The following is a 25982-nucleotide window of genomic DNA, read 5'->3' on the forward strand; positions in this document are numbered from 1 at the left end:
ACCTTCTTTTGAAGGCTCTGGTTTGGCTTGTTCCTTAGTTTCCTTGGACTCTAATCAAACAAGAATGATAACATATACAGCAAAGGTTCAAACTGCAATTGATTCAAACCCATACTGAGTATTTGGTTGAGAGAGAAATGAAGCACACTCTGTGGCAGACATCTATTTAGAGTAAGACTAGCGTTTTTTGTTTCAAGTCTAAAGAAAAAAGTTATCCATACCTTTCTTTGATGAAACTGCTTTGGCGTTTTCTTTGTGAATTTCAGCTTCTAAAACATTCATTGGAGAAGACACAAAATTAATCTAAAGAATTGGGCCATTTCATTATTTCTTTGCAAGAGCTGGTTTGGTCTCCTCACTGCTAAATTCAGCTTCTCAGTAAAATAGTGACTTTCAGCCTCTATCAAGCACTATCAAATTACATATTAACCACAGATTTGAAAACATTTGTACCTTTCTTTGCAGGGGCTGATTTCACCTTTTCTTTAATAACTGCAGCATCTATGTCAAATATTGATACAAACATACATGCAGTATATATGATTATTTAATTGGATTATTGTATAATCTGATATATATTATACACTAAATTATTGTACAGAATACATATGTTGTTAAATGTAATATACTGCTTATCAAACAATACACATTATTGCAAAATAACATTTGTGTGCAAAGAGAAAATACATATTTACATTTAAATTAAATAATTTGTTATGGCTGTCTGTTCACCTCAATATTTATTTTACATTTACAATTTTTGTCATTTAACAGACACTCTTATCCAGAACTATTTACAGTAGTGAGTGCATTTTCAATTGCTAACTCTGAATTTAGATTTGTCAAATTTGGAAGAGATTATAAATATTTATAAACAATGAAAGTAACAAAAAATATGCCGTGAATTTAAATAAATACAACACAATGCAAACAAATATTATAACAAATTCCTAATTACATACTAACCACATTCTTACCTTTCTTTGCAGGGGCTGATTTGACCTTTTCTTTAATAACTGCAGCATCTGAATCAAAAGCAACATAATTGTGTTTCTCTATGAATATAGCAGGATTAAAAAAAATCTGAGATGATGTACTGTTTGTAATATTATATTGTTGGTGTTAAAAATCAATACATTCTGTTATCTTCATTTGAAGGAGTTACTTTGGCTTTTTCTTTGGAAACTTCAGCTTCTAAGTTCACGTACAACAGTCCTTACAATAATAACTTATTGAATGTTTTATAAATAGCATAAAATGGACACATAGGCTGCCTAATTATTATTTGAATAAGTGGAAAATTAACAATTCAAAAATAATTTCATACCTTTCTTTTCTGGAGCTAATTTGGCCTTTTCTTTTGCTTCAGCATCTAAATCAGAGAAAAATGATTTAATAAACTGGACCTTCTGTCATACAACACAGGTTTATCTGATTCAGATTATCGGGCCAAGCCAAACTGAACTTTGCTCGTTTAGATATTTTCTTTTCACATTGTCCTTTCCAGCACAATTCCAGCAGCTATGGTTGATGAGTATCTAGGCCAGCCCAGTATACTGTAAGCTGGCTTGGCTCAGTAATGCGAAAACGGGATCTGTGGTACACAAAGAATACTTTGCACCTTTCTTTGATGTAGCTGCTTTGGTTTGTTCTTTGGGAACTTCACTGTCTAAAACTAGCATTGGACAAGACACAACATGAATCTCAAGAATTACACCATTATACATTTTGAAGCCAGAAAAAATATCCTATCTGTACCTTCTTTTGAAGGCTCTGGTTTGGCTTGTTCCTTAGTTTCCTTGGACTCTAATCAAACAAGAATGATAACATATACAGCAAAGGTTCAAACTGCAATTGATTCAAACCCATACTGAGTATTTGGTTGAGAGAGAAATGAAGCACACTCTGTGGCAGACATCTATTTAGAGTAAGACTAGCGTTTTTTGTTTCAAGTCTAAAGAAAAAAGTTATCCATACCTTTCTTTGATGAAACTGCTTTGGCGTTTTCTTTGTGAATTTCAGCTTCTAAAACATTCATTGGAGAAGACACAAAATTAATCTAAAGAATTGGGCCATTTCATTATTTCTTTGCAAGAGCTGGTTTGGTCTCCTCACTGCTAAATTCAGCTTCTCAGTAAAATAGTGACTTTCAGCCTCTATCAAGCACTATCAAATTACATATTAACCACAGATTTGAAAACATTTGTACCTTTCTTTGCAGGGGCTGATTTCACCTTTTCTTTAATAACTGCAGCATCTATGTCAAATATTGATACAAACATACATGCAGTATATATGATTATTTAATTGGATTATTGTATAATCTGATATATATTATACACTAAATTATTGTACAGAATACATATGTTGTTAAATGTAATATACTGCTTATCAAACAATACACATTATTGCAAAATAACATTTGTGTGCAAAGAGAAAATACATATTTACATTTAAATTAAATAATTTGTTATGGCTGTCTGTTCACCACAATATTTATTTTACATTTACAATTTTTGTCATTTAACAGACACTCTTATCCAGAACTATTTACAGTAGTGAGTGCATTTTCAATTGCTAACTCTGAATTTAGATTTGTCAAATTTGGAAGAGATTATAAATATTTATAAACAATGAAAGTAACAAAAAATATGCCGTGAATTTAAATAAATACAACACAATGCAAACAAATATTATAACAAATTCCTAATTACATACTAACCACATTCTTACCTTTCTTTGCAGGGGCTGATTTGACCTTTTCTTTAATAACTGCAGCATCTGAATCAAAAGCAACATAATTGTGTTTCTCTATGAATATAGCAGGATTAAAAAAAATCTGAGATGATGTACTGTTTGTAATATTATATTGTTGGTGTTAAAAATCAATACATTCTGTTATCTTCATTTGAAGGAGTTACTTTGGCTTTTTCTTTGGAAACTTCAGCTTCTAAGTTCACGTACAACAGTCCTTACAATAATAACTTATTGAATGTTTTATAAATAGCATAAAATGGACACATAGGCTGCCTAATTATTATTTGAATAAGTGGAAAATTAACAATTCAAAAATAATTTCATACCTTTCTTTTCTGGAGCTAATTTGGCCTTTTCTTTTGCTTCAGCATCTAAATCAGAGAAAAATGATTTAATAAACTGGACCTTCTGTCATACAACACAGGTTTATCTGATTCAGATTATCGGGCCAAGCCAAACTGAACTTTGCTCGTTTAGATATTTTCTTTTCACATTGTCCTTTCCAGCACAATTCCAGCAGCTATGGTTGATGAGTATCTAGGCCAGCCCAGTATACTGTAAGCTGGCTTGGCTCAGTAATGCGAAAACGGATCTGTGGTACACAAAGAATACTTTGCACCTTTCTTTGATGTAGCTGCTTTGGTTTGTTCTTTGGGAACTTCACTGTCTAAAACTAGCATTGGACAAGACACAACATGAATCTCAAGAATTACACCATTATACATTTTGAAGCCAGAAAAAATATCCTATCTGTACCTTCTTTTGAAGGCTCTGGTTTGGCTTGTTCCTTAGTTTCCTTGGACTCTAATCAAACAAGAATGATAACATATACAGCAAAGGTTCAAACTGCAATTGATTCAAACCCATACTGAGTATTTGGTTGAGAGAGAAATGAAGCACACTCTGTGGCAGACATCTATTTAAGAAGACTAGCGTTTTTTGTTTCAAGTCTAAAGAAAAAAGTTATCCATACCTTTCTTTGATGAAACTGCTTTGGCGTTTTCTTTGTGAATTTCAGCTTCTAAAACATTCATTGGAGAAGACACAAAATTAATCTAAAGAATTGGGCCATTTCATTATTTCTTTGCAAGAGCTGGTTTGGTCTCCTCACTGCTAAATTCAGCTTCTCAGTAAAATAGTGACTTTCAGCCTCTATCAAGCACTATCAAATTACATATTAACCACAGATTTGAAAACATTTTTACCTTTCTTTGCAGGGGCTGATTTCACCTTTTCTTTAATAACTGCAGCATCTATGTCAAATATTGATACAAACATACATGCAGTATATATGATTATTTAATTGGATTATTGTATAATCTGATATATATTATACACTAAATTATTGTACAGAATACATATGTTGTTAAATGTAATATACTGCTTATCAAACAATACACATTATTGCAAAATAACATTTGTGTGCAAAGAGAAAATACATATTTACATTTAAATTAAATAATTTGTTATGGCTGTCTGTTCACCTCAATATTTATTTTACATTTACAATTTTTGTCATTTAACAGACACTCTTATCCAGAACTATTTACAGTAGTGAGTGCATTTTCAATTGCTAACTCTGAATTTAGATTTGTCAAATTTGGAAGAGATTATAGACATTTATAAACAATGAAAGTAACAAAAAATATGCCGTGAATTTAAATAAATACAACACAATGCAAACAAATATTATAACAAATTCCTAATTACATACTAACCACATTCTTACCTTTCTTTGCAGGGGCTGATTTGACCTTTTCTTTAATAACTGCAGCATCTGAATCAAAAGCAACATAATTGTGTTTCTCTATGAATATAGCAGGATTAAAAAATCTCTGAGATTATGTACTGTCTGTAATATTATATTGGTGGTGTTAAAAATCAATACATTCTGTTAACTTCATTTGAAGGAGTTACTTTGGCTTTTTCTTTGGAAACTTCAGCTTCTAAGTTCACGTACAACAGTCCTTACAATAATAACTTATTGAATGTTTTATAAATAGCATAAAATGGACACATAGGCTGCCTAATTATTATTTGAATAAGTGGAAAATTAACAATTCAAAAATAATTTCATACCTTTCTTTTCTGGAGCTAATTTGGCCTTTTCTTTTGCTTCAGCATCTAAATCAGAGAAAAATGATTTAATAAACTGGACCTTCTGTCATACAACACAGGTTTATCTGATTCAGATTATCGGGCCAAGCCAAACTGAACTTTGCTCGTTTAGATATTTTCTTTTTACATTGTCCTTTCCAACACAATTCCAGCAGCTATGGTTGATGAGTATCTAGGCCAGCCCAGTATACTGTAGGCTGGCTTGGCTCAGTATTGCGAAAACGGGATCTGTGGTACACAAAGAATACTTTGCACCTTTCTTTGATGTAGCTGCTTTGGTCTGTTCTTTGGAAACTTCACTGTCTAAAACTAGCATTGGACAAGACACAACATGAATCTCAAGAATTACGCCATTATACATTTTGAAGCCAGAAAAAAATATCCTATCTGTACCTTCTTTTGAAGGCTCTGGTTTGGCTTGTTCCTTAGTTTCCTTGGACTCTAATCAAACAAGAATGATAACATATACAGCAAAGGTTCAAACTGCAATTGATTCAAACCCATACTGAGTATTTGGTTGAGAGAGAAATGAAGCACACTCTGTGGCAGACATCTATTTAGAGTAAGACTAGCGTTTTTTGTTTCAAGTCTAAAGAAAAAAGTTATCCATACCTTTCTTTGATGAAACTGCTTTGGCGTTTTCTTTGTGAATTTCAGCTTCTAAAACATTCATTGGAGAAGACACAAAATTAATCTAAAGAATTGGGCCATTTCATTATTTCTTTGCAAGAGCTGGTTTGGTCTCCTCACTGCTAAATTCAGCTTCTCAGTAAAATAGTGACTTTCAGCCTCTATCAAGCACTATCAAATTACATATTAACCACAGATTTGAAAACATTTTTACCTTTCTTTGCAGGGGCTGATTTCACCTTTTCTTTAATAACTGCAGCATCTATGTCAAATATTGATACAAACATACATGCAGTATATATGATTATTTAATTGGATTATTGTATAATCTGATATATATTATACACTAAATTATTGTACAGAATACATATGTTGTTAAATGTAATATACTGCTTATCAAACAATACACATTATTGCAAAATAACATTTGTGTGCAAAGAGAAAATACATATTTACATTTAAATTAAATAATTTGTTATGGCTGTCTGTTCACCTCAATATTTATTTTACATTTACAATTTTTGTCATTTAACAGACACTCTTATCCAGAACTATTTACAGTAGTGAGTGCATTTTCAATTGCTAACTCTGAATTTAGATTTGTCAAATTTGGAAGAGATTATAAACATTTATAAACAATGAAAGTAACAAAAAATATGCCGTGAATTTAAATAAATACAACACAATGCAAACAAATATTATAACAAATTCCTAATTACATACTAACCACATTCTTACCTTTCTTTGCAGGGGCTGATTTGACCTTTTCTTTAATAACTGCAGCATCTGAATCAAAAGCAACATAATTGTGTTTCTCTATGAATATAGCAGGATTAAAAAATCTCTGAGATTATGTACTGTCTGTAATATTATATTGTTGGTGTTAAAAATCAATACATTCTGTTACCTTCATTTGAAGGAGTTACTTTGGCTTTTTCTTTGGAAACTTCAGCTTCTAAGTTCACGTACAACAGTCCTTACAATAATAACTTATTGAATGTTTTATAAATAGCATAAAATGGACACATAGGCTGCCTAATTATTATTTGAATAAGTGGAAAATTAACAATTCAAAAATAATTTCATACCTTTCTTTTCTGGAGCTAATTTGGCCTTTTCTTTTGCTTCAGCATCTAAATCAGAGAAAAATGATTTAATAAACTGGACCTTCTGTCATACAACACAGGTTTATCTGATTCAGATTATCGGGCCAAGCCAAACTGAACTTTGCTCGTTTAGATATTTTCTTTTCACATTGTCCTTTCCAGCACAATTCCAGCAGCTATGGTTGATGAGTATCTAGGCCAGCCCAGTATACTGTAGGCTGGCTTGGCTCAGTAATGCGAAAACGGGATCTGTGGTACACAAAGAATACTTTGCACCTTTCTTTGATGTAGCTGCTTTGGTTTGTTCTTTGGGAACTTCACTGTCTAAAACTAGCATTGGACAAGACACAACATGAATCTCAAGAATTACACCATTATACATTTTGAAGCCAGAAAAATATCCTATCTGTACCTTCTTTTGAAGGCTCTGGTTTGGCTTGTTCCTTAGTTTCCTTGGACTCTAATCAAACAAGAATGATAACATATACAGCAAAGGTTCAAACTGCAATTGATTCAAACCCATACTGAGTATTTGGTTGAGAGAGAAATGAAGCACACTCTGTGGCAGACATCTATTTAGAGAAGACTAGCGTTTTTTGTTTCAAGTCTAAAGAAAAAGTTATCCATACCTTTCTTTGATGAAACTGCTTTGGCGTTTTCTTTGTGAATTTCAGCTTCTAAAACATTCATTGGAGAAGACACAAAATTAATCTAAAGAATTGGGCCATTTCATTATTTCTTTGCAAGAGCTGGTTTGGTCTCCTCACTGCTAAATTCAGCTTCTCAGTAAAATAGTGACTTTCAGCCTCTATCAAGCACTATCAAATTACATATTAACCACAGATTTGAAAACATTTTTACCTTTCTTTGCAGGGGCTGATTTCACCTTTTCTTTAATAACTGCAGCATCTATGTCAAATATTGATACAAACATACATGCAGTATATATGATTATTTAATTGGATTATTGTATAATCTGATATATATTATACACTAAATTATTGTACAGAATACATATGTTGTTAAATGTAATATACTGCTTATCAAACAATACACATTATTGCAAAATAACATTTGTGTGCAAAGAGAAAATACATATTTACATTTAAATTAAATAATTTGTTATGGCTGTCTGTTCACCTCAATATTTATTTTACATTTACAATTTTTGTCATTTAACAGACACTCTTATCCAGAACTATTTACAGTAGTGAGTGCATTTTCAATTGCTAACTCTGAATTTAGATTTGTCAAATTTGGAAGAGATTATAGACATTTATAAACAATGAAAGTAACAAAAAATATGCCGTGAATTTAAATAAATACAACACAATGCAAACAAATATTATAACAAATTCCTAATTACATACTAACCACATTCTTACCTTTCTTTGCAGGGGCTGATATGACCTTTTCTTTAATAACTGCAGCATCTGAATCAAAAGCAACATAATTGTGTTTCTCTATGAATATAGCAGGATAAAAAAAATCTCTGAGATTATGTACTGTCTGTAATATTATATTGGTGGTGTTAAAAATCAATACATTCTGTTAACTTCATTTGAAGGAGTTACTTTGGCTTTTTCTTTGGAAACTTCAGCTTCTAAGTTCACGTACAACAGTCCTTACAATAATAACTTATTGAATGTTTTATAAATAGCATAAAATGGACACATAGGCTGCCTAATTATTATTTGAATAAGTGGAAAATTAACAATTCAAAAATAATTTCATACCTTTCTTTTCTGGAGCTAATTTGGCCTTTTCTTTTGCTTCAGCATCTAAATCAGAGAAAATGATTTAATAAACTGGACCTTCTGTCATACAACACAGGTTTATCTGATTCAGATTATCGGGCCAAGCCAAACTGAACTTTGCTCGTTTAGATATTTTCTTTTTACATTGTCCTTTCCAGCACAATTCCAGCAGCTATGGTTGATGAGTATCTAGGCCAGCCCAGTATACTGTAGGCTGGCTTGGCTCAGTAATGCGAAAACGGGATCTGTGGTACACAAAGAATACTTTGCACCTTTCTTTGATGTAGCTGCTTTGGTCTGTTCTTTGGGAACTTCACTGTCTAAAACTAGCATTGGACAAGACACAACATGAATCTCAAAATTACACCATTATACATTTTGAAGCCAGAAAAAAATATCCTATCTGTACCTTCTTTTGAAGGCTCTGGTTTGGCTTGTTCCTTAGTTTCCTTGGACTCTAATCAAACAAGAATGATAACATATACAGCAAAGGTTCAAACTGCAATTGATTCAAACCCATACTGAGTATTTGGTTGAGAGAGAAATGAAGCACACTCTGTGGCAGACATCTATCTAAGACTAGCGTTTTTTGTTTCAAGTCTAAAGAAAAAAGTTATCCATACCTTTCTTTGATGAAACTGCTTTGGCGTTTTCTTTGTGAATTTCAGCTTCTAAAACATTCATTGGAGAAGACACAAAAATTAATCTAAAGAATTGGGCCATTTCATTATTTCTTTGCAAGAGCTGGTTTGGTCTCCTCACTGCTAAATTCAGCTTCTCAGTAAAATAGTGACTTTCAGCCTCTATCAAGCACTATCAAATTACATATTAACCACAGATTTGAAAACATTTTTACCTTTCTTTGCAGGGGCTGATTTCACCTTTTCTTTAATAACTGCAGCATCTATGTCAAATATTGATACAAACATACATGCAGTATATATGATTATTTAATTGGATTATTGTATAATCTGATATATATTATACACTAAATTATTGTACAGAATACATATGTTGTTAAATGTAATATACTGCTTATCAAACAATACACATTATTGCAAAATAACATTTGTGTGCAAAGAGAAAATACATATTTACATTTAAATTAAATAATTTGTTATGGCTGTCTGTTCACCTCAATATTTATTTTACATTTACAATTTTTGTCATTTAACAGACACTCTTATCCAGAACTATTTACAGTAGTGAGTGCATTTTCAATTGCTAACTCTGAATTTAGATTTGTCAAATTTGGAAGAGATTATAGACATTTATAAACAATGAAAGTAACAAAAATATGCCGTGAATTTAAATAAATACAACACAATGCAAACAAATATTATAACAAATTCCTAATTACATACTAACCACATTCTTACCTTTCTTTGCAGGGGCTGATTTGACCTTTTCTTTAATAACTGCAGCATCTGAATCAAAAGCAACATAATTGTGTTTCTCTATGAATATAGCAGGATTAAAAAATCTCTGAGATTATGTACTGTCTGTAATATTATATTGGTGGTGTTAAAAATCAATACATTCTGTTAACTTCATTTGAAGGAGTTACTTTGGCTTTTTCTTTGGAAACTTCAGCTTCTAAGTTCACGTACAACAGTCCTTACAATAATAACTTATTGAATGTTTTATAAATAGCATAAAATGGACACATAGGCTGCCTAATTATTATTTGAATAAGTGGAAAATTAACAATTCAAAAATAATTTCATACCTTTCTTTTCTGGAGCTAATTTGGCCTTTTCTTTTGCTTCAGCATCTAAATCAGAGAAAATGATTTAATAAACTGGACCTTCTGTCATACAACACAGGTTTATCTGATTCAGATTATCGGGCCAAGCCAAACTGAACTTTGCTCGTTTAGATATTTTCTTTTTACATTGTCCTTTCCAACACAATTCCAGCAGCTATGGTTGATGAGTATCTAGGCCAGCCCAGTATACTGTAGGCTGGCTTGGCTCAGTATTGCGAAAACGGGATCTGTGGTACACAAAGAATACTTTGCACCTTTCTTTGATGTAGCTGCTTTGGTCTGTTCTTTGGAAACTTCACTGTCTAAAACTAGCATTGGACAAGACACAACATGAATCTCAAGAATTACGCCATTATACATTTTGAAGCCAGAAAAAAATATCCTATCTGTACCTTCTTTTGAAGGCTCTGGTTTGGCTTGTTCCTTAGTTTCCTTGGACTCTAATCAAACAAGAATGATAACATATACAGCAAAGGTTCAAACTGCAATTGATTCAAACCCATACTGAGTATTTGGTTGAGAGAGAAATGAAGCACACTCTGTGGCAGACATCTATTTAGAGTAAGACTAGCGTTTTTTGTTTCAAGTCTAAAGAAAAAGTTATCCATACCTTTCTTTGATGAAACTGCTTTGGCGTTTTCTTTGTGAATTTCAGCTTCTAAAACATTCATTGGAGAAGACACAAAATTAATCTAAAGAATTGGGCCATTTCATTATTTCTTTGCAAGAGCTGGTTTGGTCTCCTCACTGCTAAATTCAGCTTCTCAGTAAAATAGTGACTTTCAGCCTCTATCAAGCACTATCAAATTACATATTAACCACAGATTTGAAAACATTTTTACCTTTCTTTGCAGGGGCTGATTTCACCTTTTCTTTAATAACTGCAGCATCTATGTCAAATATTGATACAAACATACATGCAGTATATATGATTATTTAATTGGATTATTGTATAATCTGATATATATTATACACTAAATTATTGTACAGAATACATATGTTGTTAAATGTAATATACTGCTTATCAAACAATACACATTATTGCAAAATAACATTTGTGTGCAAAGAGAAAATACATATTTACATTTAAATTAAATAATTTGTTATGGCTGTCTGTTCACCTCAATATTTATTTTACATTTACAATTTTTGTCATTTAACAGACACTCTTATCCAGAACTATTTACAGTAGTGAGTGCATTTTCAATTGCTAACTCTGAATTTAGATTTGTCAAATTTGGAAGAGATTATAGACATTTATAAACAATGAAAGTAACAAAAAATATGCCGTGAATTTAAATAAATACAACACAATGCAAACAAATATTATAACAAATTCCTAATTACATACTAACCACATTCTTACCTTTCTTTGCAGGGGCTGATTTGACCTTTTCTTTAATAACCGCATCATCTGAATCAAAAGCAACATAATTGTGTTTCTCTATGAATATAGCAGGATTTTAAAAAATCTCTGAGATTATGTACTGTTTATAATATTATATTGTTGGTGTTAAAAATCAATACATTCTGTTACCTTCATTTGAAGGAGTTACTTTGGCTTTTTCTTTGGAAACTTCAGCTTCTAAGTTCACGTACAACAGTCCTTACAATAATAACTTATTGAATGTTTTATAAATAGCATAAAATGGACACATAGGCTGCCTAATTATTATTTGAATAAGTGGAAAATTAACAATTCAAAAATAATTTCATACCTTTCTTTTCTGGAGCTAATTTGGCCTTTTCTTTTGCTTCAGCATCTAAATCAGAGAAAAATGATTTAATAAACTGGACCTTCTGTCATACAACACAGGTTTATCTGATTCAGATTATCGGGCCAAGCCAAACTGAACTTTGCTCGTTTAGATATTTTCTTTTCACATTGTCCTTTCCAGCACAATTCCAGCAGCTATGGTTGATGAGTATCTAGGCCAGCCCAGTATACTGTAGGCTGGCTTGGCTCAGTAATGCGAAAACGGGATCTGTGGTACACAAAGAATACTTTGCACCTTTCTTTGATGTAGCTGCTTTGGTTTGTTCTTTGGGAACTTCACTGTCTAAAACTAGCATTGGACAAGACACAACATGAATCTCAAGAATTACACCATTATACATTTTGAAGCCAGAAAAAATATCCTATCTGTACCTTCTTTTGAAGGCTCTGGTTTGGCTTGTTCCTTAGTTTCCTTGGACTCTAATCAAACAAGAATGATAACATATACAGCAAGAGCTGGTTTGGTCTCCTCACTGCTAAATTCAGCTTCTCAGTAAAATAGTGACTTTCAGCATCTATCAAGCACTATCAAATTACATATTAACCACAGATTTGAAAACATTTTTACCTTTCTTTGCAGGGGCTGATTTCACCTTTTCTTTAATAACTGCAGCATCTATGTCAAATATTGATACAAACATACATGCAGTATATATGATTATTTAATTGGATTATTGTATAATCTGATATATATTATACACTAAATTATTGTACAGAATACATATGTTGTTAAATGTAATATACTGCTTATCAAACAATACACATTATTGCAAAATAACATTTGTGTGCAAAGAGAAAATACATATTTACATTTAAATTAAATAATTTGTTATGGCTGTCTGTTCACCTCAATATTTATTTTACATTTACAATTTTTGTCATTTAACAGACACTCTTATCCAGAACTATTTACAGTAGTGAGTGCATTTTCAATTGCTAACTCTGAATTTAGATTTGTCAAATTTGGAAGAGATTATAAACATTTATAAACAATGAAAGTAACAAAAAATATGCTGTGAATTTAAATAAATACAACACAATGCAAACAAATATTATAACAAATTCCTAATTACATACTAACCACATTCTTACCTTTCTTTGCAGGGGCTGATTTGACCTTTTCTTTAATAACTGCATCATCTGAATCAAAAGCAACATAATTGTGTTTCTCTATGAAAATAGCAAGATAAATGTTTATCTGAGATTAAGTACTGTCTGTAATACTATTTTGGCTGTGGAAAAAAACAATACATTCTGTAACCTTTATTTATAGGAGTTGCTTTGGCTCTTTCTTTGGAAACTTCAGCTTCTAAGCTCACATACAACAGTCCTTACAATAAGATATTCAGTTATCTTTTATAAATAGCATTAAATGGACACATAGGCTGCCTACTTATTATGGAAAATTAACAATTAAAAAATAATTTCTTACCTTTCTTTTCTGGAGCCAAATTGGCCTTTTCTTTTGCTTCAGCATCTACATCAGAAAAACATATTTCATGAAGTATACATTCTATCATACAAAACAGTCTTACCTGATTCAGACTATAGGGCCAAGCCAAACTGAACTGTGCTCGTTTAGATATTTTCTTTTCACATTGTCCTTTCCAGCACAATTAGAGCAGCTTCGTTTGATGCATAACTATGCCATCCCAGTATACTGTAGGTTGCTTGGCTCAGTAATGTGAAAACGGGTTCTGTGGTACACAAAGAATAATTTGCACCTTTCTTTGATGTAGCTGCTTTGGTTTGTTCTTTGGGAACTTCACTGTCTAAAACAATCATTGGACAAGACACAACATGAATCTCAAGAATTGGGCCATTATACATTTTGAAGCCAGAAAACAAATATCCTATCTGTACCTTTTATTGTAGGTTCTGGTTTGGCTTGTTCCTTAGTTTCCTTGGACTCTAATCAAACAAGAATGATAACATATACAGCAATGGTTCAAATTGCAATTGATTCAAACCCATACTGAATAATTGGTTGAGAGCGAAATGAAGCACACTCTGTGGCAGACCTTTATTTATAGGAAGACTAATGTTTTTGTTTCAAGTCTAAAGAAAAAAGTTATACATACCTTTCTTTGAGGAAGCTGCTTTGGCATTTTCTTTGTGAACTTCAGCTTCTAAAACAATCATCAAAGACACACAATTAATCTCAAGAATTGGGCAATTTCTTTCTTTCTTTGCAAGAGCTGGTTTGGTCTTCTTATTTGGTAAATTCAGCTTCTAAGTAAAAATAGTGATTTTCTTTAAAAACTTGAACAACATTTTTTTAAATTCCTAACTAAATTTATATTTGTCAAAGTGAAAAGCTAAACATTTGAAAATAATAATTAACTTAATTTACAAGGGCTGGTTAAATGTTGTATTTTGTCTTTTCATCGATATGTTCTGCCTCTATTGAATTTAAAACACATTATCAATACTGAAACAAGCACAAAATATGCAGTGCATGAGTAAAAATAAACACAAAAATGGCTTGTCTTCGGAAACAGCATCTAAATGCAACGTGAATGGGCCATTTAAAAAAATTGAAACTCACTTTATAATACAAGCATGTGATAATTCAAGGGAACAATAATTGTAAAAACACTTGAATGCTGCTTTGCAGGATCTACTTCTTTGAGACATTCAGCCTCTATCAAGCTTTATCTGTCACACCCTGATCTGTTTCACCTGTCCTTGTGCTTGTCTCCACCATCTCTAAGTGTTACCCATCTTCCCCGTTATCCCCTGTGTATTGATACCTGTGTTTTCTGTCTGTCTATGCCAGTTCGTCTTGTTTTGTCAAGTCAACCAGCGTGTTATGCCGTGCTCCTGCTTTTTACTCTGTGTTTTGCTTGTCCTCCCAGGTTTTGACCCTTGCCTGCCTTGACTCTGAACCCGCCTGCCTGACCATACTGCTGCCCTGACTTCGAGCCTGCCTGCCACTCTAAGTCCTGGACCCTGACCTTGTTATGATCTTTTGCCTGTCCACAACTATTTTCTTGCCTGCCACTTGGATTATAATAAATATCAGCGACTCGAACAATCTGCCTCCCGTCTCTGCATCTGGGTCTTGCTTGTGCTCTTATCCTATCAAATGACATATTAACCACAGATTTAAAAACATTCTTACCTTTCTTTGCAGGTGCTGATTTCACCTTTTCTTTAATAACTGCAACATCTGAATCAAATACATCATAAATGTGTTTCTTTATGAATAAAGCAAGACAACCATTTTTCTCTATGATTTATGTACTGTCTTTAATATAATTTTAGTTGTGAAGTCAATTAATTCTGTTACCTTCATTTGCAGGAGTTGGTTTAGCTTTCCCTTTGGAAAAAGTACAGTCATTACAATAAGATCTTGATAGAATGTTTTATAAATTACATAAAACCCGACCAATAGGCCTGCCTACTTATTATTTGAATAAATGGAAAATTAACTATTAAAAAATAATTTGTTACCTTTCTTTTCTGGAGCTAGTTTGCCCTTTTCTTTTGTTTCAGCATCTAAATCAGAAAAACATATTTCATGAAGTATACCTTCTATCATACAAAACAGTCTTACCTGATTCAGACTATAGGGCCAAGACAAACTGTACTGTGCTCGTTCTGATATTTTATTTTCACAATGTTCTTTCCAGCACTGTTCCAGAAACTATGGTTGACTAGGCCATCCCAGTATACTGTAGGTTGGCTTGGCTCAGTAGTTTTAAAAAGGGTTCATTGTTCACAAAGACTACTTTGAACCTTTCTTTGATGTGTAGCTGCATTGGTTTTTTCTTTGGGATCTTCAGATTCTAAAACAATCATTGGACAAGACACAACATCAATCTCAAGAATTACATCATTATACATTCGATACAAGAAAAAAACATCCTATCTGTACCTTTTTTTGCAGGTTCTGGTTTGGCTTGTCCCTTAGTTTCCTTGGGCTCTAATTAAACAGGAACAGTAACATCATATATGAACGATGGTGACGGAGGAGATGGCTGCCATTTTACGGGCTCCTAACCAATTGTTCTTTCTTGTTTTTTTGTTTTTTTTGTCTATTTACCACCACAAACCAATGCTGTCACTAAGACAGCACTCAACAAGGTGTAAAAGGCAGTATGCAAACATGAAAATGCCCATCCACAGGCGGCGCTCCTACTGGCCGGGGACTTAAATGCACAGGGAAACTTAAATCCGTTTTACTTCATTTCTACCAGAATGATACATGAGCAACCAGAGTGAAAAAACTCTAGACCACCTTTACTTCACACACAGAGACGTGTAGAAAGCTCTCTCTTGCCCTCCATTTGGCAAATCTGACCATAACTCTGTCTTCCTGATTCCTGCTTACAAGCAAAAACTAAAGCAGGAAGTACCATTGACTCACTCAATAAGGATGTGGTCAGATGACACAGATGCTAAGCTACAGAACATTTTGCTAGCAAAGACTGGAATATGTTCAGGGATTCTTCCGATGATGTTGAGGAGTGCACCACATCAGTCATTGGCTTCATCAAAAGGTGCATCGATGACGTCATCACCACAGTGACCGAATGTACATACCCCAAACAGAAGCCATGGATTACAGGCAACATCCACACTGAGCAAAAGGGTACAGCTGCCACTTTCAAGGAGCGGGACTCTAACACTTATAAGAAAACCTGTTTTGAACCATCAAACAGGCAAACGCATCAATACAGGACTAAGATTGAATCGTACAACACCGGCTCCGACGCTCGTCGGATGTGGCAGGGCTTGAAAACTGTTACGGACTAGAAAGGGATGCACAGCCCAGAGCTGCCCAGTTTCACGAGCCTACCAGACGAGCTAAATTACTTCTATGCTCACTTCGAGGTAAGCAACACGGAAGCATGCAGGAGAGCATCAGCTGTTCCGGACAACTGTGTGATCATGCTCTACGTAGCCGATGTGAGAAAGACCTTTAAATCGGTTAACATTAACAAGGCCGCAAGACCAGACGGATTACCAGGATGTGTACGCCGAGGATGCGCTGACCAACTGGCAAGTGTCTTCACATAAAACTGACAAATACTCCACCCAAGTCATAGACTTTTCTCTCTGCTACCACACGGCAAGCAGTACCGAAGTGGAACGTCTAGGTCCAAAAGGCTTCTTAACAGCTTCTACCCCCAAGCCATAAGACTCCTTCACAGCTAATCAAATATACTATTTGTTTCCCCCCCACCCCCATTTTTATGCTGTTGCTACTCTGTTTTTTACCGATGCATAGTCACTTTACCTCTACCTACATCATCATATTACCTCAATTATCTCGACTAACCTATGCCCGCGCACATAGACTCTGTACCGGTACCCCCTGTATATAGCCTCGCTACTGATATTTTATTTCTGCTCCTTAATTATCTGTTGTTTTTCTATTTTTCTTCTTTGTTATTTGTATTTTTTATTTGATTTATTTCAGTTTATTTTGGTAAATACTTTAACACTTTTTTTCTTAAAACTGCATTCTTGGTTAAAGGGCTTGTAAGTGTAAGGTCTACAGCTTGTAACAAATCAAATTTGATTTGATACGCAGCAAAGGTTCAGACTACAATTCAATCAAACCCATACTGAGTAATTGGTTGAGAGAGATAAAGTACACTCTGTGGCAGACATCTATTTATGATACGAATCATGTTGTTTTTTTAAGTCTAAAGAAAAAAAGTTATTCATACCTTTCTTTGATGAAGCTGCTTTGGCTTTTTCTTGGTGTCGAAACCAGAACAACATTTTTTGATTGCAAAAAATAGCCACACCACAGTGTCTGATTTCAAAAAAGCTTTACAGCGAAAGCACACCATATGATTTTGTTAGGTCAGCACCTAGTCACAGAAAAACACAGCCATTTTTCCAGCCAAAGAGAGGAGTCACAAAAAGCAGAAATAGAGATAAAATAAATCACTAACCTTTGATTATCTTCATTAGATGACACTCATAGAGACTTCATGTTACACAATACATGTATGTTTTGTTCGATAAAGTTCATATTTATATCCAAAAATCTCAGTTTACATTGGCGCATTACGTTCAGTAATGTTTTGCTTCCAAAACATCTGGTGATTTTGCAGAGAGCCACATCACAATTTACAGAAATACTCATCATAAATGTTGATGAAAATACAAGTGTTACACATGGAATTAAAGATATACTTCTCCTTAATGCAACCGCTGTGTCAGATTTCAAAAAAGCTTCACGGAAAAAGCACACCATGCAATAATCAGAGTACAGCGCTCAGAGACCAAAACAAGCCATACAGAAACCTGCCATGTTGTGGAGTCAACAGAAGTCAGAAATAGTATTATAAATATTAACTTACCTTTGATGATCTTCATCGGAATGCACTCCCAGGAATCCCAGTTCCACAATGTTTGTTTCGTTCGATGAAGTCCATCATTTATGTCCATATACCTCCTTTTTGTTTGCGCGTTTAGTTCACAAATCCAAATTCACAAGGCGCAGGCACTTAGTTTAGACAACAGTTCCATTACAGTTCGTAGAAACATGTCAAACAATGTATAGAATCAATCTTTAGGATGTTTTTATCATAAATCTTCAATAATATTCCAACCCGGACAATTCCTTTGTCTTTAGAATGGAAAAGGAACAGAGCTCGTGCTCATGGCCACGCGCGAGATTGAGCTCATGGCATTCTGCCAGACACCTGACTCAAACAGCTCTTATTCGCACCCCCTTCACAGTCGAAGCCTGAAACAAGGTTCTAAAGACTCTTGACATCTAGTGGAAGCCTTAGGAAGTGCAATCGGACCAAATTCTGCACTGTATATTGGATGGGCAAAGACTTGAAAACCTACAAACCTCAGATTCCCACTTCCTGGTTGGATTTTTTCTCAGGTTTTTGCCTGCCATATGAGTTCTGTTATACTCACAGACATCATTCAAACAGTTTTAGAAACTTCAGATTGTTTTCTATCCACATCTACTAATAATATGCATATCTTAGCTTCTGGGCCTGAGTAGCAGGCAGTTTACTCTGGGCACCTTATTCATCCAAGCTACTCAATACTGCCCCCCAGCCATAAGAAGTTAAAAGCACCTACTAGATCAAAACAAACAGTGAACAGCGAGGGGGAGATAAAAATTATGGTTAGGGAGAAACCAACCATACGACCACTAGGTGTCAGCATATACCCACAGATCAAATTGATTTCAATAGTACGTGATAGAGTTCACTAGCTTGCTGCACTGGTGTAAAATGTCACTAATCTGGGACATTTTGAAGAAAACGTATGGATACGTCTATGTATTTCATCCTCGGTCACTATTTATCATAAATGTGTATCCCCTTGACAAGCTTGACGTTGGCTGAGTCCCCTTTCCTGTGAAAAAACAACAACTAGAGATCTTATGCAATAGCATGCAATGCAATGAGATATACACGACTTGACCCAAAAGTAGGTGGACACCTGCTCATCGAACATCTCATTCCAAAATCATGGGCATTAATATGGAGTTGGTCCCCTTTGCTATAACATCCTCTACTCATCTGGGAAGACTTTTCACTAGATGTTGGAATATTGCTACCGGGATGTGCTTCCATTCAGCCACAAGAGCATTAGTGAGGTTGGGCACTGATGTTGGGCAATTAGGCCTGGCTCGCAGTCAGCGTTCCAATTAATCCCAAAGGTGTTCGATGGGGTTGAGGTCAGGGCTCTGTGCAGGCCAGTCAAGTTCTTCCACACCAATCTCGACAAACCATTTTTGTATGGACCTCGCTTTGTGCATGGGGGCATTGTCATGCTGAAACAGGAAAGGGCTTTCCCCAAACTGTTGCCACAAAGTTGGAAGCACAGATGTCATTGTATGCTGTAGAGTTTCTGTATGCTATCTCTCTTCACTGGAATTGAGGGCCCTAGCCCAAACCATGAACAGCCTAGACCATTATACCTCCTCCACCGAACTTTACAGTTCATCCATCAGACTGTCAGATGGTGAAGCGTGATTCATCACTCCAGAGAACGCATTTCCACAAGCTCCAGAGTCTAATGACGGCGAGCTTCACACCACTCCAACCGACGCTTGGCATTGCGCATGGTAATCTTAGGCTTGTGTGCGGATGCTCGGCCAGTTCATGAAGCTCCCGGCGAACAGTTATTGTGCTGACGTTGCTTCCAGAGCAGTGGTGTAAACTACTTAAGTAGTTTTTTGGGGTATCTATGCTTTACTTTGCTATTTATATTTTGACAACTTTCATTTTTACTTCACTACATTGCTAAAGAAAACAATAAACTTTTTACTCCGTACATTTTCCCTGACACTAAAAAGTTCTCGTTACATTTTAAGTGCTTAGTAGGACAGGAAAATGGTCCAATTCACGCACATATCAAGAGAACATCCCAGGTCATACCTACTGCCTCTGATCTGGCGGACTGACTAAACACAAATGCTTCACTTCTAAATTATATCTGAGTGTTGGAGTGTGCCCCTGGCTATCCGTCAACAAATAAAAAAACAAGAAAATCGTGCTGGTTTGCTTAATATAAGACATTTTGAAATATTTTACTTCTGATACTTAAGTATATTTTAGCAATTACATTTCCTTTTGATACTTAAGTATATTTAACACCAAATACTTTTAGACTTTTACTCAAGTAGTATTTTACTGGGTGACTTTCACTTTTACTTCTGCCATTTCCTATTAAGGTATCTTTACTTTTACTCAAGTATGACTATTGGGTACTTTTTCCACCACTGTTCCAGAGGTAGTTTGGAACTTGATAGTGAGTGTTGCAACCGAAGACACATGATTTTTAAGCAATACGTTCTTCAGCACTCGGTGGTCCCGTTCTGTGAGCTTGTGCGGCCTACCACTTTGCAGATGAACCATTGTTACTCCTAGACGTTTCCACTTCACAACAGCACTTACAGTTGACCAGGGCAGCTCTAGCAGGGCAGAAATTTGACTAACGGACTTGTTAGTATGGTGGAATCCTATAACGGTGCAACGTTGAAAGTCACTGAGCTCTTCAGTAAGACCATTCTACTGCCATGTTTGTCTATGGTGATTGCATGGCTGTGTGGTGTGGCTGAAATAGCCGAATCCACTAATTTGAAGGGGTGTCCAAATACTTCTGTATATATTGTGTATTTGACGCAGGTATTTACTTTGCAACATGTATTGCCATTGACTGGAATAAAATGTAATTGTTTGAGTTATGCAACTGATTTTGTACCCCTCTACTCGCTAGTTAGATGGGGCTCTCCAGTCTCAGAGAGGCAGTCTGTTCTGCATGCCTTCTTGACTTCAATAGAATGTGTTGTCAAGCATTTGTGCATGCAAACTGATAACTGTCACAGCTATCTTACCATCTAACTTACTCATCAATCAGTATTTTCTCTACGATTTTCTGCACAATGGCACTTATTAAAACCTTGAATCTCATAAGTACCTCACTTTCACCACTGGTCATCTACCTAGCCACGTAACCAGCAGGATAGCATCGGTTTCCATTGGACTAGAGCTTGGTATGCTGGCTAGTGAGGTAGCTAATGCTAGCTAGCTAATGCAAGCTAATTATTCTATAGTAGCATATGATGATTAGCGTTGCAAGCATGTTAACATTAGCTAGCTAATGTCGATACACTAGTTGTGGGCTCGCAAAATCAAGCAAATGGTACTGAAGTCATGACAAAATCATGTTTCAACATTTTAGTGGCTATTGACGTGTTAGTTTTTTGCTTAGTGATATTCTTAGTGACATGCAAATATATTTTTTGACATTTAACTGATATGAGAAAATTTGTGATCCAAATTCCAGATATATACTGCGAGAATTTGCTCATTCAAGCAAACAGCCTCAGAAATAAAGATAGTAAAGATTAGGAAGAGCCACTTCCAAAAACATTTTAATATTGTTTTGCAGGAACTACTTGTTTGGCAAGTTCCGTCTCTATCAAGCTCTATCAAATTACAAATGCTTCAAAAAATTACAAATTGCGTTCTAACCGCAGATTTGAAAACATTCTTACCTTTCTTTGCAGGGGATGTTTTCACCTTTTCTTTAGCTGCAGCATCTGAATAAAATACAACATAAATGTGTTTCTCTATGAATATAGCAAGACCAACATTTGTCACTATGATTATGTACTGTCTGTAATTTTTGTGAAAAAAGTCTAAATACATGGTTTCCTTTATTAGTATGTTAACGTGTGCATATACAGTGCCTTCGGAAAGTATTCACACCATTTGACTTTTTCCACATTTTGTTACGTTACAGCCTTATTCTAAAATGGATTACATTTTTTAAAATCCTCTGCAATCTACACATAATACACCATAATGACAAAGTGAAAACAGGATTTGTATTTTAAATAAAAAACAGAAATTATTAACAGTATGCAGACCTATGCAGACCCTTTGCTATGAGACTCGAAATTGAGTGGAGCTGCATCCATTAATAATCCTTGAGCTGTTTCTACTGTACACCTTGATTGGAGTCCACCTGTGGTAAATTCCGTTGATTGGACATGATTTGGAAAAGTACACCCCTGTCTATATAAGGTCCCACAGTTGACAGTTCATGTCAGAGCAAAAACCAAGCCATGAGGTTGAAGGAATTGTCCGTAGAGGTTCGAGAAAGGATTGTGTCGAGGCACAAATCTGGGGAAGGGTACCAAAACAGTTCTGCAGCATCATGCTGTAGGGATGTTTACAGCGTCAGGGAGACTAGTCAGGATTGAGGCAAAGGTGAAGGTTAACTTCCAACAGGACAACGGCCCTGAGCACACAGCCAAGACAAGGCAGAAGTGGCTTCGGGACAAGTCTCTGAATATCCTTGAGTGGCCCAGCCAGAGCCCAGAATTGAACCCGATTGAACATCTCTGGAGAGACGTGAAAATAGTGGTGCAGCAACGCTCCCCATCCAACCTGACAGAGTTTAAGAGGATCTGCAAAGAAGAATGGGAGAAACTCCCCAAATATAGGTGTGCCAAGCTTGTAGCGTCATGCCCAAAAAGACTCGAGGCTGTAATCGCTTTAACAAAGTACTAAGTAAAGGGTCTGAATACTTAAGTAAGTGTGATATTTCAAAAAATATATATAAATGAGATTTTTTTTTCTAAAAACCTGTTTTTGCTTTGCCGTTATGGGGTATTGTGTGTAGATGGATGAATAAGGCTGTAATGTAACAAAATGTGGAAAAAGTTAAGGGGTCTGAATACTTTCCAAATGCAAATGTGTGTGTGTATTATATATAATATATATAATATGTTATATATATGATATATTATACATATATACATATACATATGTGTGTGTGTGTGTGTGTGTGTATATTGTATTATATTGGGAATATTTGGAAAAGAGACCATGTCTCTGTCTCTGGTAAAGTAAAGGTAACTTTTTTTTTCAAGAGTTGGTTTGGCATTTTCTTTAGAAATTTCAGCTTCTAAGTTCAAATACAAGTCTTTACAATAAGATATTGATATAACTTTTAATAAATAGCATAAAACAGAGACATAGGCCTACTTATTATTGGAACAAATGGAAAAATAACATTTCAAAATTAATTTGACACCTTTCTTTGCTGGAGTTAGTTTGGCCTCTTCTTTTGCTCCAGTATCTAAATCAGAATTTAAAAAAATAAAAATGATGCATTTTTGTCATTTAGCAGACCCTCTTATCCAGAGCAATTTACAGGAGCGATTAGGGTTAAGTGCATTGCACAAGGGCAAATTAACAGATTTTTCACCCAGAGCGTTGGGCCAGTAACCAAAAGGTTGCTGGTTCAAGACACCAAGGACCTTGGCTACCTGCCGCTATTGTATCATACATTACAGTCTTACCTGATTCAGACTATAGAGTCAAGCCAAAACGTACTGTGCTTGTTCAGATATTTTCTTTTCACATTGTCCTTTCCAGCACAGTTCTAGCAACTACTGTTGATGGGTATCTAGGCCAGCCCAGTATACTGTAGCTTGGCTTAACACAGTTGCGAAAAAAGGTTATGTGTTTAACAAAGACTACTTTGTACCTTTCTTTGATGTAGCTGCTTTGGTTTTTTCTTTGGAAACTTCAGCTTCTAAAACAATCATTGGATGAGACACAACATTAATCTCAGGAACTGGGCTATTATACATTTGATGCAACAAAAACAATCATATCTGTACCTTTTTTTGTAGGTTCTGGTTTGGCTTGCTCCTTAGCTTCCCTGGGCTCTAATCAAATACGAACAAGACAATTTACTGCAACAATTCAGACTGCAATTCAATCTGAGTAAAATAAAACATTGTTTGAGAAATAAATACAGTACACTCACAAAAATAGGCCTACTTACTGTAGATAAAAGTGTTAAAGTGTAGTTAATAAACCTAAACCTCGCCCTAACCTTAGCCCTTAGTGCCATAATCCCTAACCTGACTATCAGGTTGTTCCATCAACAGAGATGCAGTTTATAGTTTGTTGATAGTTTGACCCTCTGTAAGGGGAGTCACCTTTCTCTCCACTCTTGTGCAATGTGATTGCTGTGTGACAAACAACTAGTTATGAGATTGACATCTTGCTTTTTAGTAGCGGTTAAGAGCATAGGGCCAGTAATCAAAAGGTTGCTGGTTTGAATCCCTGAGCCATCTAGGTGCAAAATCTGACGATGTGCCCTTAAGCAAGGCACTTAACCCTTATTGCTCCTGAATGTTGTTTTCTAAAATGTAAATACTCATCTTGTGTCAGAAGTCTCCCTGCTACTTATTGTAACATATTGCTGGATATATCTTTAACCTTTAATGAAACTGGACCATATGTGATAATATCACAATTGTTTTGATTGTAGAAGTCAAAGAACTAATAATTTACCTTGCTTTACAGGAGCTGGTTTGACCTTCTCTATAGCAACCTGGATGCCAGGCTTCCCCAAAAAATAGATCAATCATTTTTGGAGTATTTAGTCTTAAATGTCCTTCAATTCGCAAGAGGCTGAATGTATCTCACCGGAGAAAGTATCAGAGCGAACGAAATAGCGCCCACTCTGTCTCAGTATGTGTAGCCCATCTATCTGATGCGGTCTGGTCAAAAGAGGATGACACTATTGTCGCCCGTAGCATTGAATGCACGGGAAGCCAATGAGCATTTGGCCTCCCTTGATATAAAAAGTGTCAAATAATAGCCAATCAGCATTGCGCTAAACTGAGAGCTCAGCTGTGAATGGTCCTGGCACACAAAAAAAGGGAAGCCAGTATGGATTTGGCTTCACACCAATCACATCACATTGTCATTTTTTACTCCTGTGGCTAGCTAGCTAGCTAAATCATCCCTTTCCTATTTTAGCCATAGATGGAGAGAGGGATTTGAACATGTGGTTTTACACTAACTTATTTGACCATGCTGTAGGTCATGTAACTGTTTGTTACATACAACATGTTTTGTGGACTTCACTGGACCGATGTTGCCTTCTGGTTTTGTGATGAAACAAAGGTGTGGTTGAATTTATTCTGTTTTAGGCCTATATATCACGTTGTTTAATTTTTTAATACATTTTTATATATCACGTTGTCAAGGCATATCAACTAACAAGTTACAGAGCAAACAGTGCAATTTGATAGGATAGTAGGATGTGAGAAGGGAATAGACAATGGAGGAGGAGGAATAGGTAAGAAGGACAGACAGTCAGCCAAGCAGAGGCATTTTCATCGGGGAATGTGTGGTCCAGAGTTGGGAGCGTTACTGCTGTGCCAGACTCCGACACACCAAATATTGTTTAGTGACATAAAAAATGTACCTGTGGAAAAGACCATCTTTTGTGTTCCTGACTTTTTTAAACTTCAGTCAAGAATACAGTAGCATACATATGCAGGACATATACACTGAGTATGCCAAACATTAGGAACACCTTCCTAATATTGAGTTTCCCTTAAAAAAGCCTCAATCTGTCGGGGCATGGACTCCACAAGTTGTCGAAGGCATTCCAAAGGATGAAGGCCCATGCTGACTCCAATGCTTCCCATAGTTGTGTCAAGTTGGCTAGATGTCCTTTGGGTGGTGGACCATTCTTGACACACACGGGAAACTGAGCATGAAAAACCTAGCAGTTCTTGACACAAACCGGTGCGC

General features: G+C 35.2%; 1 protein-coding gene across 1 annotated transcript in view; it reads right to left on the minus strand.

Moving 5' to 3' along the window:
* si:ch211-266g18.10 (titin) overlaps positions 1-25982 on the minus strand; it is a 156254-nt gene that overhangs the window by 57926 nt on the left and 72346 nt on the right. The window contains exons 19-75 of the mRNA XM_042330732.1: positions 24047-24094; positions 23911-23958; positions 23455-23499; positions 21908-21952; positions 15794-15841; positions 15370-15414; positions 15206-15235; positions 15038-15085; positions 13995-14042; positions 13777-13824; positions 13638-13685; positions 13346-13390; positions 13006-13053; positions 12482-12529; positions 12286-12333; positions 11855-11899; positions 11674-11742; positions 11503-11550; positions 10979-11026; positions 10747-10794; positions 10529-10576; positions 10098-10142; positions 9917-9985; positions 9748-9795; positions 9225-9272; positions 8992-9039; positions 8778-8825; positions 8641-8688; positions 8348-8392; positions 7997-8044; positions 7473-7520; positions 7241-7288; positions 7024-7071; positions 6594-6638; positions 6413-6481; positions 6244-6291; positions 5720-5767; positions 5488-5535; positions 5269-5316; positions 4837-4881; positions 4656-4724; positions 4487-4534; positions 3963-4010; positions 3731-3778; positions 3514-3561; positions 3084-3128; positions 2903-2971; positions 2734-2781; positions 2210-2257; positions 1978-2025; positions 1759-1806; positions 1328-1372; positions 1147-1215; positions 978-1025; positions 454-501; positions 222-269; positions 3-50 (exon numbers count right to left, since the gene is read on the minus strand). Of these exons, the coding sequence (XP_042186666.1) occupies positions 3-50; positions 222-269; positions 454-501; positions 978-1025; positions 1147-1215; positions 1328-1372; positions 1759-1806; positions 1978-2025; positions 2210-2257; positions 2734-2781; positions 2903-2971; positions 3084-3128; positions 3514-3561; positions 3731-3778; positions 3963-4010; positions 4487-4534; positions 4656-4724; positions 4837-4881; positions 5269-5316; positions 5488-5535; positions 5720-5767; positions 6244-6291; positions 6413-6481; positions 6594-6638; positions 7024-7071; positions 7241-7288; positions 7473-7520; positions 7997-8044; positions 8348-8392; positions 8641-8688; positions 8778-8825; positions 8992-9039; positions 9225-9272; positions 9748-9795; positions 9917-9985; positions 10098-10142; positions 10529-10576; positions 10747-10794; positions 10979-11026; positions 11503-11550; positions 11674-11742; positions 11855-11899; positions 12286-12333; positions 12482-12529; positions 13006-13053; positions 13346-13390; positions 13638-13685; positions 13777-13824; positions 13995-14042; positions 15038-15085; positions 15206-15235; positions 15370-15414; positions 15794-15841; positions 21908-21952; positions 23455-23499; positions 23911-23958; positions 24047-24094 (2811 nt within the window). The remainder of the gene's footprint in view (positions 1-2; positions 51-221; positions 270-453; positions 502-977; positions 1026-1146; positions 1216-1327; positions 1373-1758; positions 1807-1977; positions 2026-2209; positions 2258-2733; positions 2782-2902; positions 2972-3083; positions 3129-3513; positions 3562-3730; positions 3779-3962; positions 4011-4486; positions 4535-4655; positions 4725-4836; positions 4882-5268; positions 5317-5487; positions 5536-5719; positions 5768-6243; positions 6292-6412; positions 6482-6593; positions 6639-7023; positions 7072-7240; positions 7289-7472; positions 7521-7996; positions 8045-8347; positions 8393-8640; positions 8689-8777; positions 8826-8991; positions 9040-9224; positions 9273-9747; positions 9796-9916; positions 9986-10097; positions 10143-10528; positions 10577-10746; positions 10795-10978; positions 11027-11502; positions 11551-11673; positions 11743-11854; positions 11900-12285; positions 12334-12481; positions 12530-13005; positions 13054-13345; positions 13391-13637; positions 13686-13776; positions 13825-13994; positions 14043-15037; positions 15086-15205; positions 15236-15369; positions 15415-15793; positions 15842-21907; positions 21953-23454; positions 23500-23910; positions 23959-24046; positions 24095-25982) is intronic.

Source organism: Oncorhynchus tshawytscha, linkage group LG12, assembly GCF_018296145.1.
Source record: "Oncorhynchus tshawytscha isolate Ot180627B linkage group LG12, Otsh_v2.0, whole genome shotgun sequence".
NCBI classification, from domain to species: Eukaryota; Metazoa; Chordata; class Actinopteri; order Salmoniformes; family Salmonidae; genus Oncorhynchus; species Oncorhynchus tshawytscha.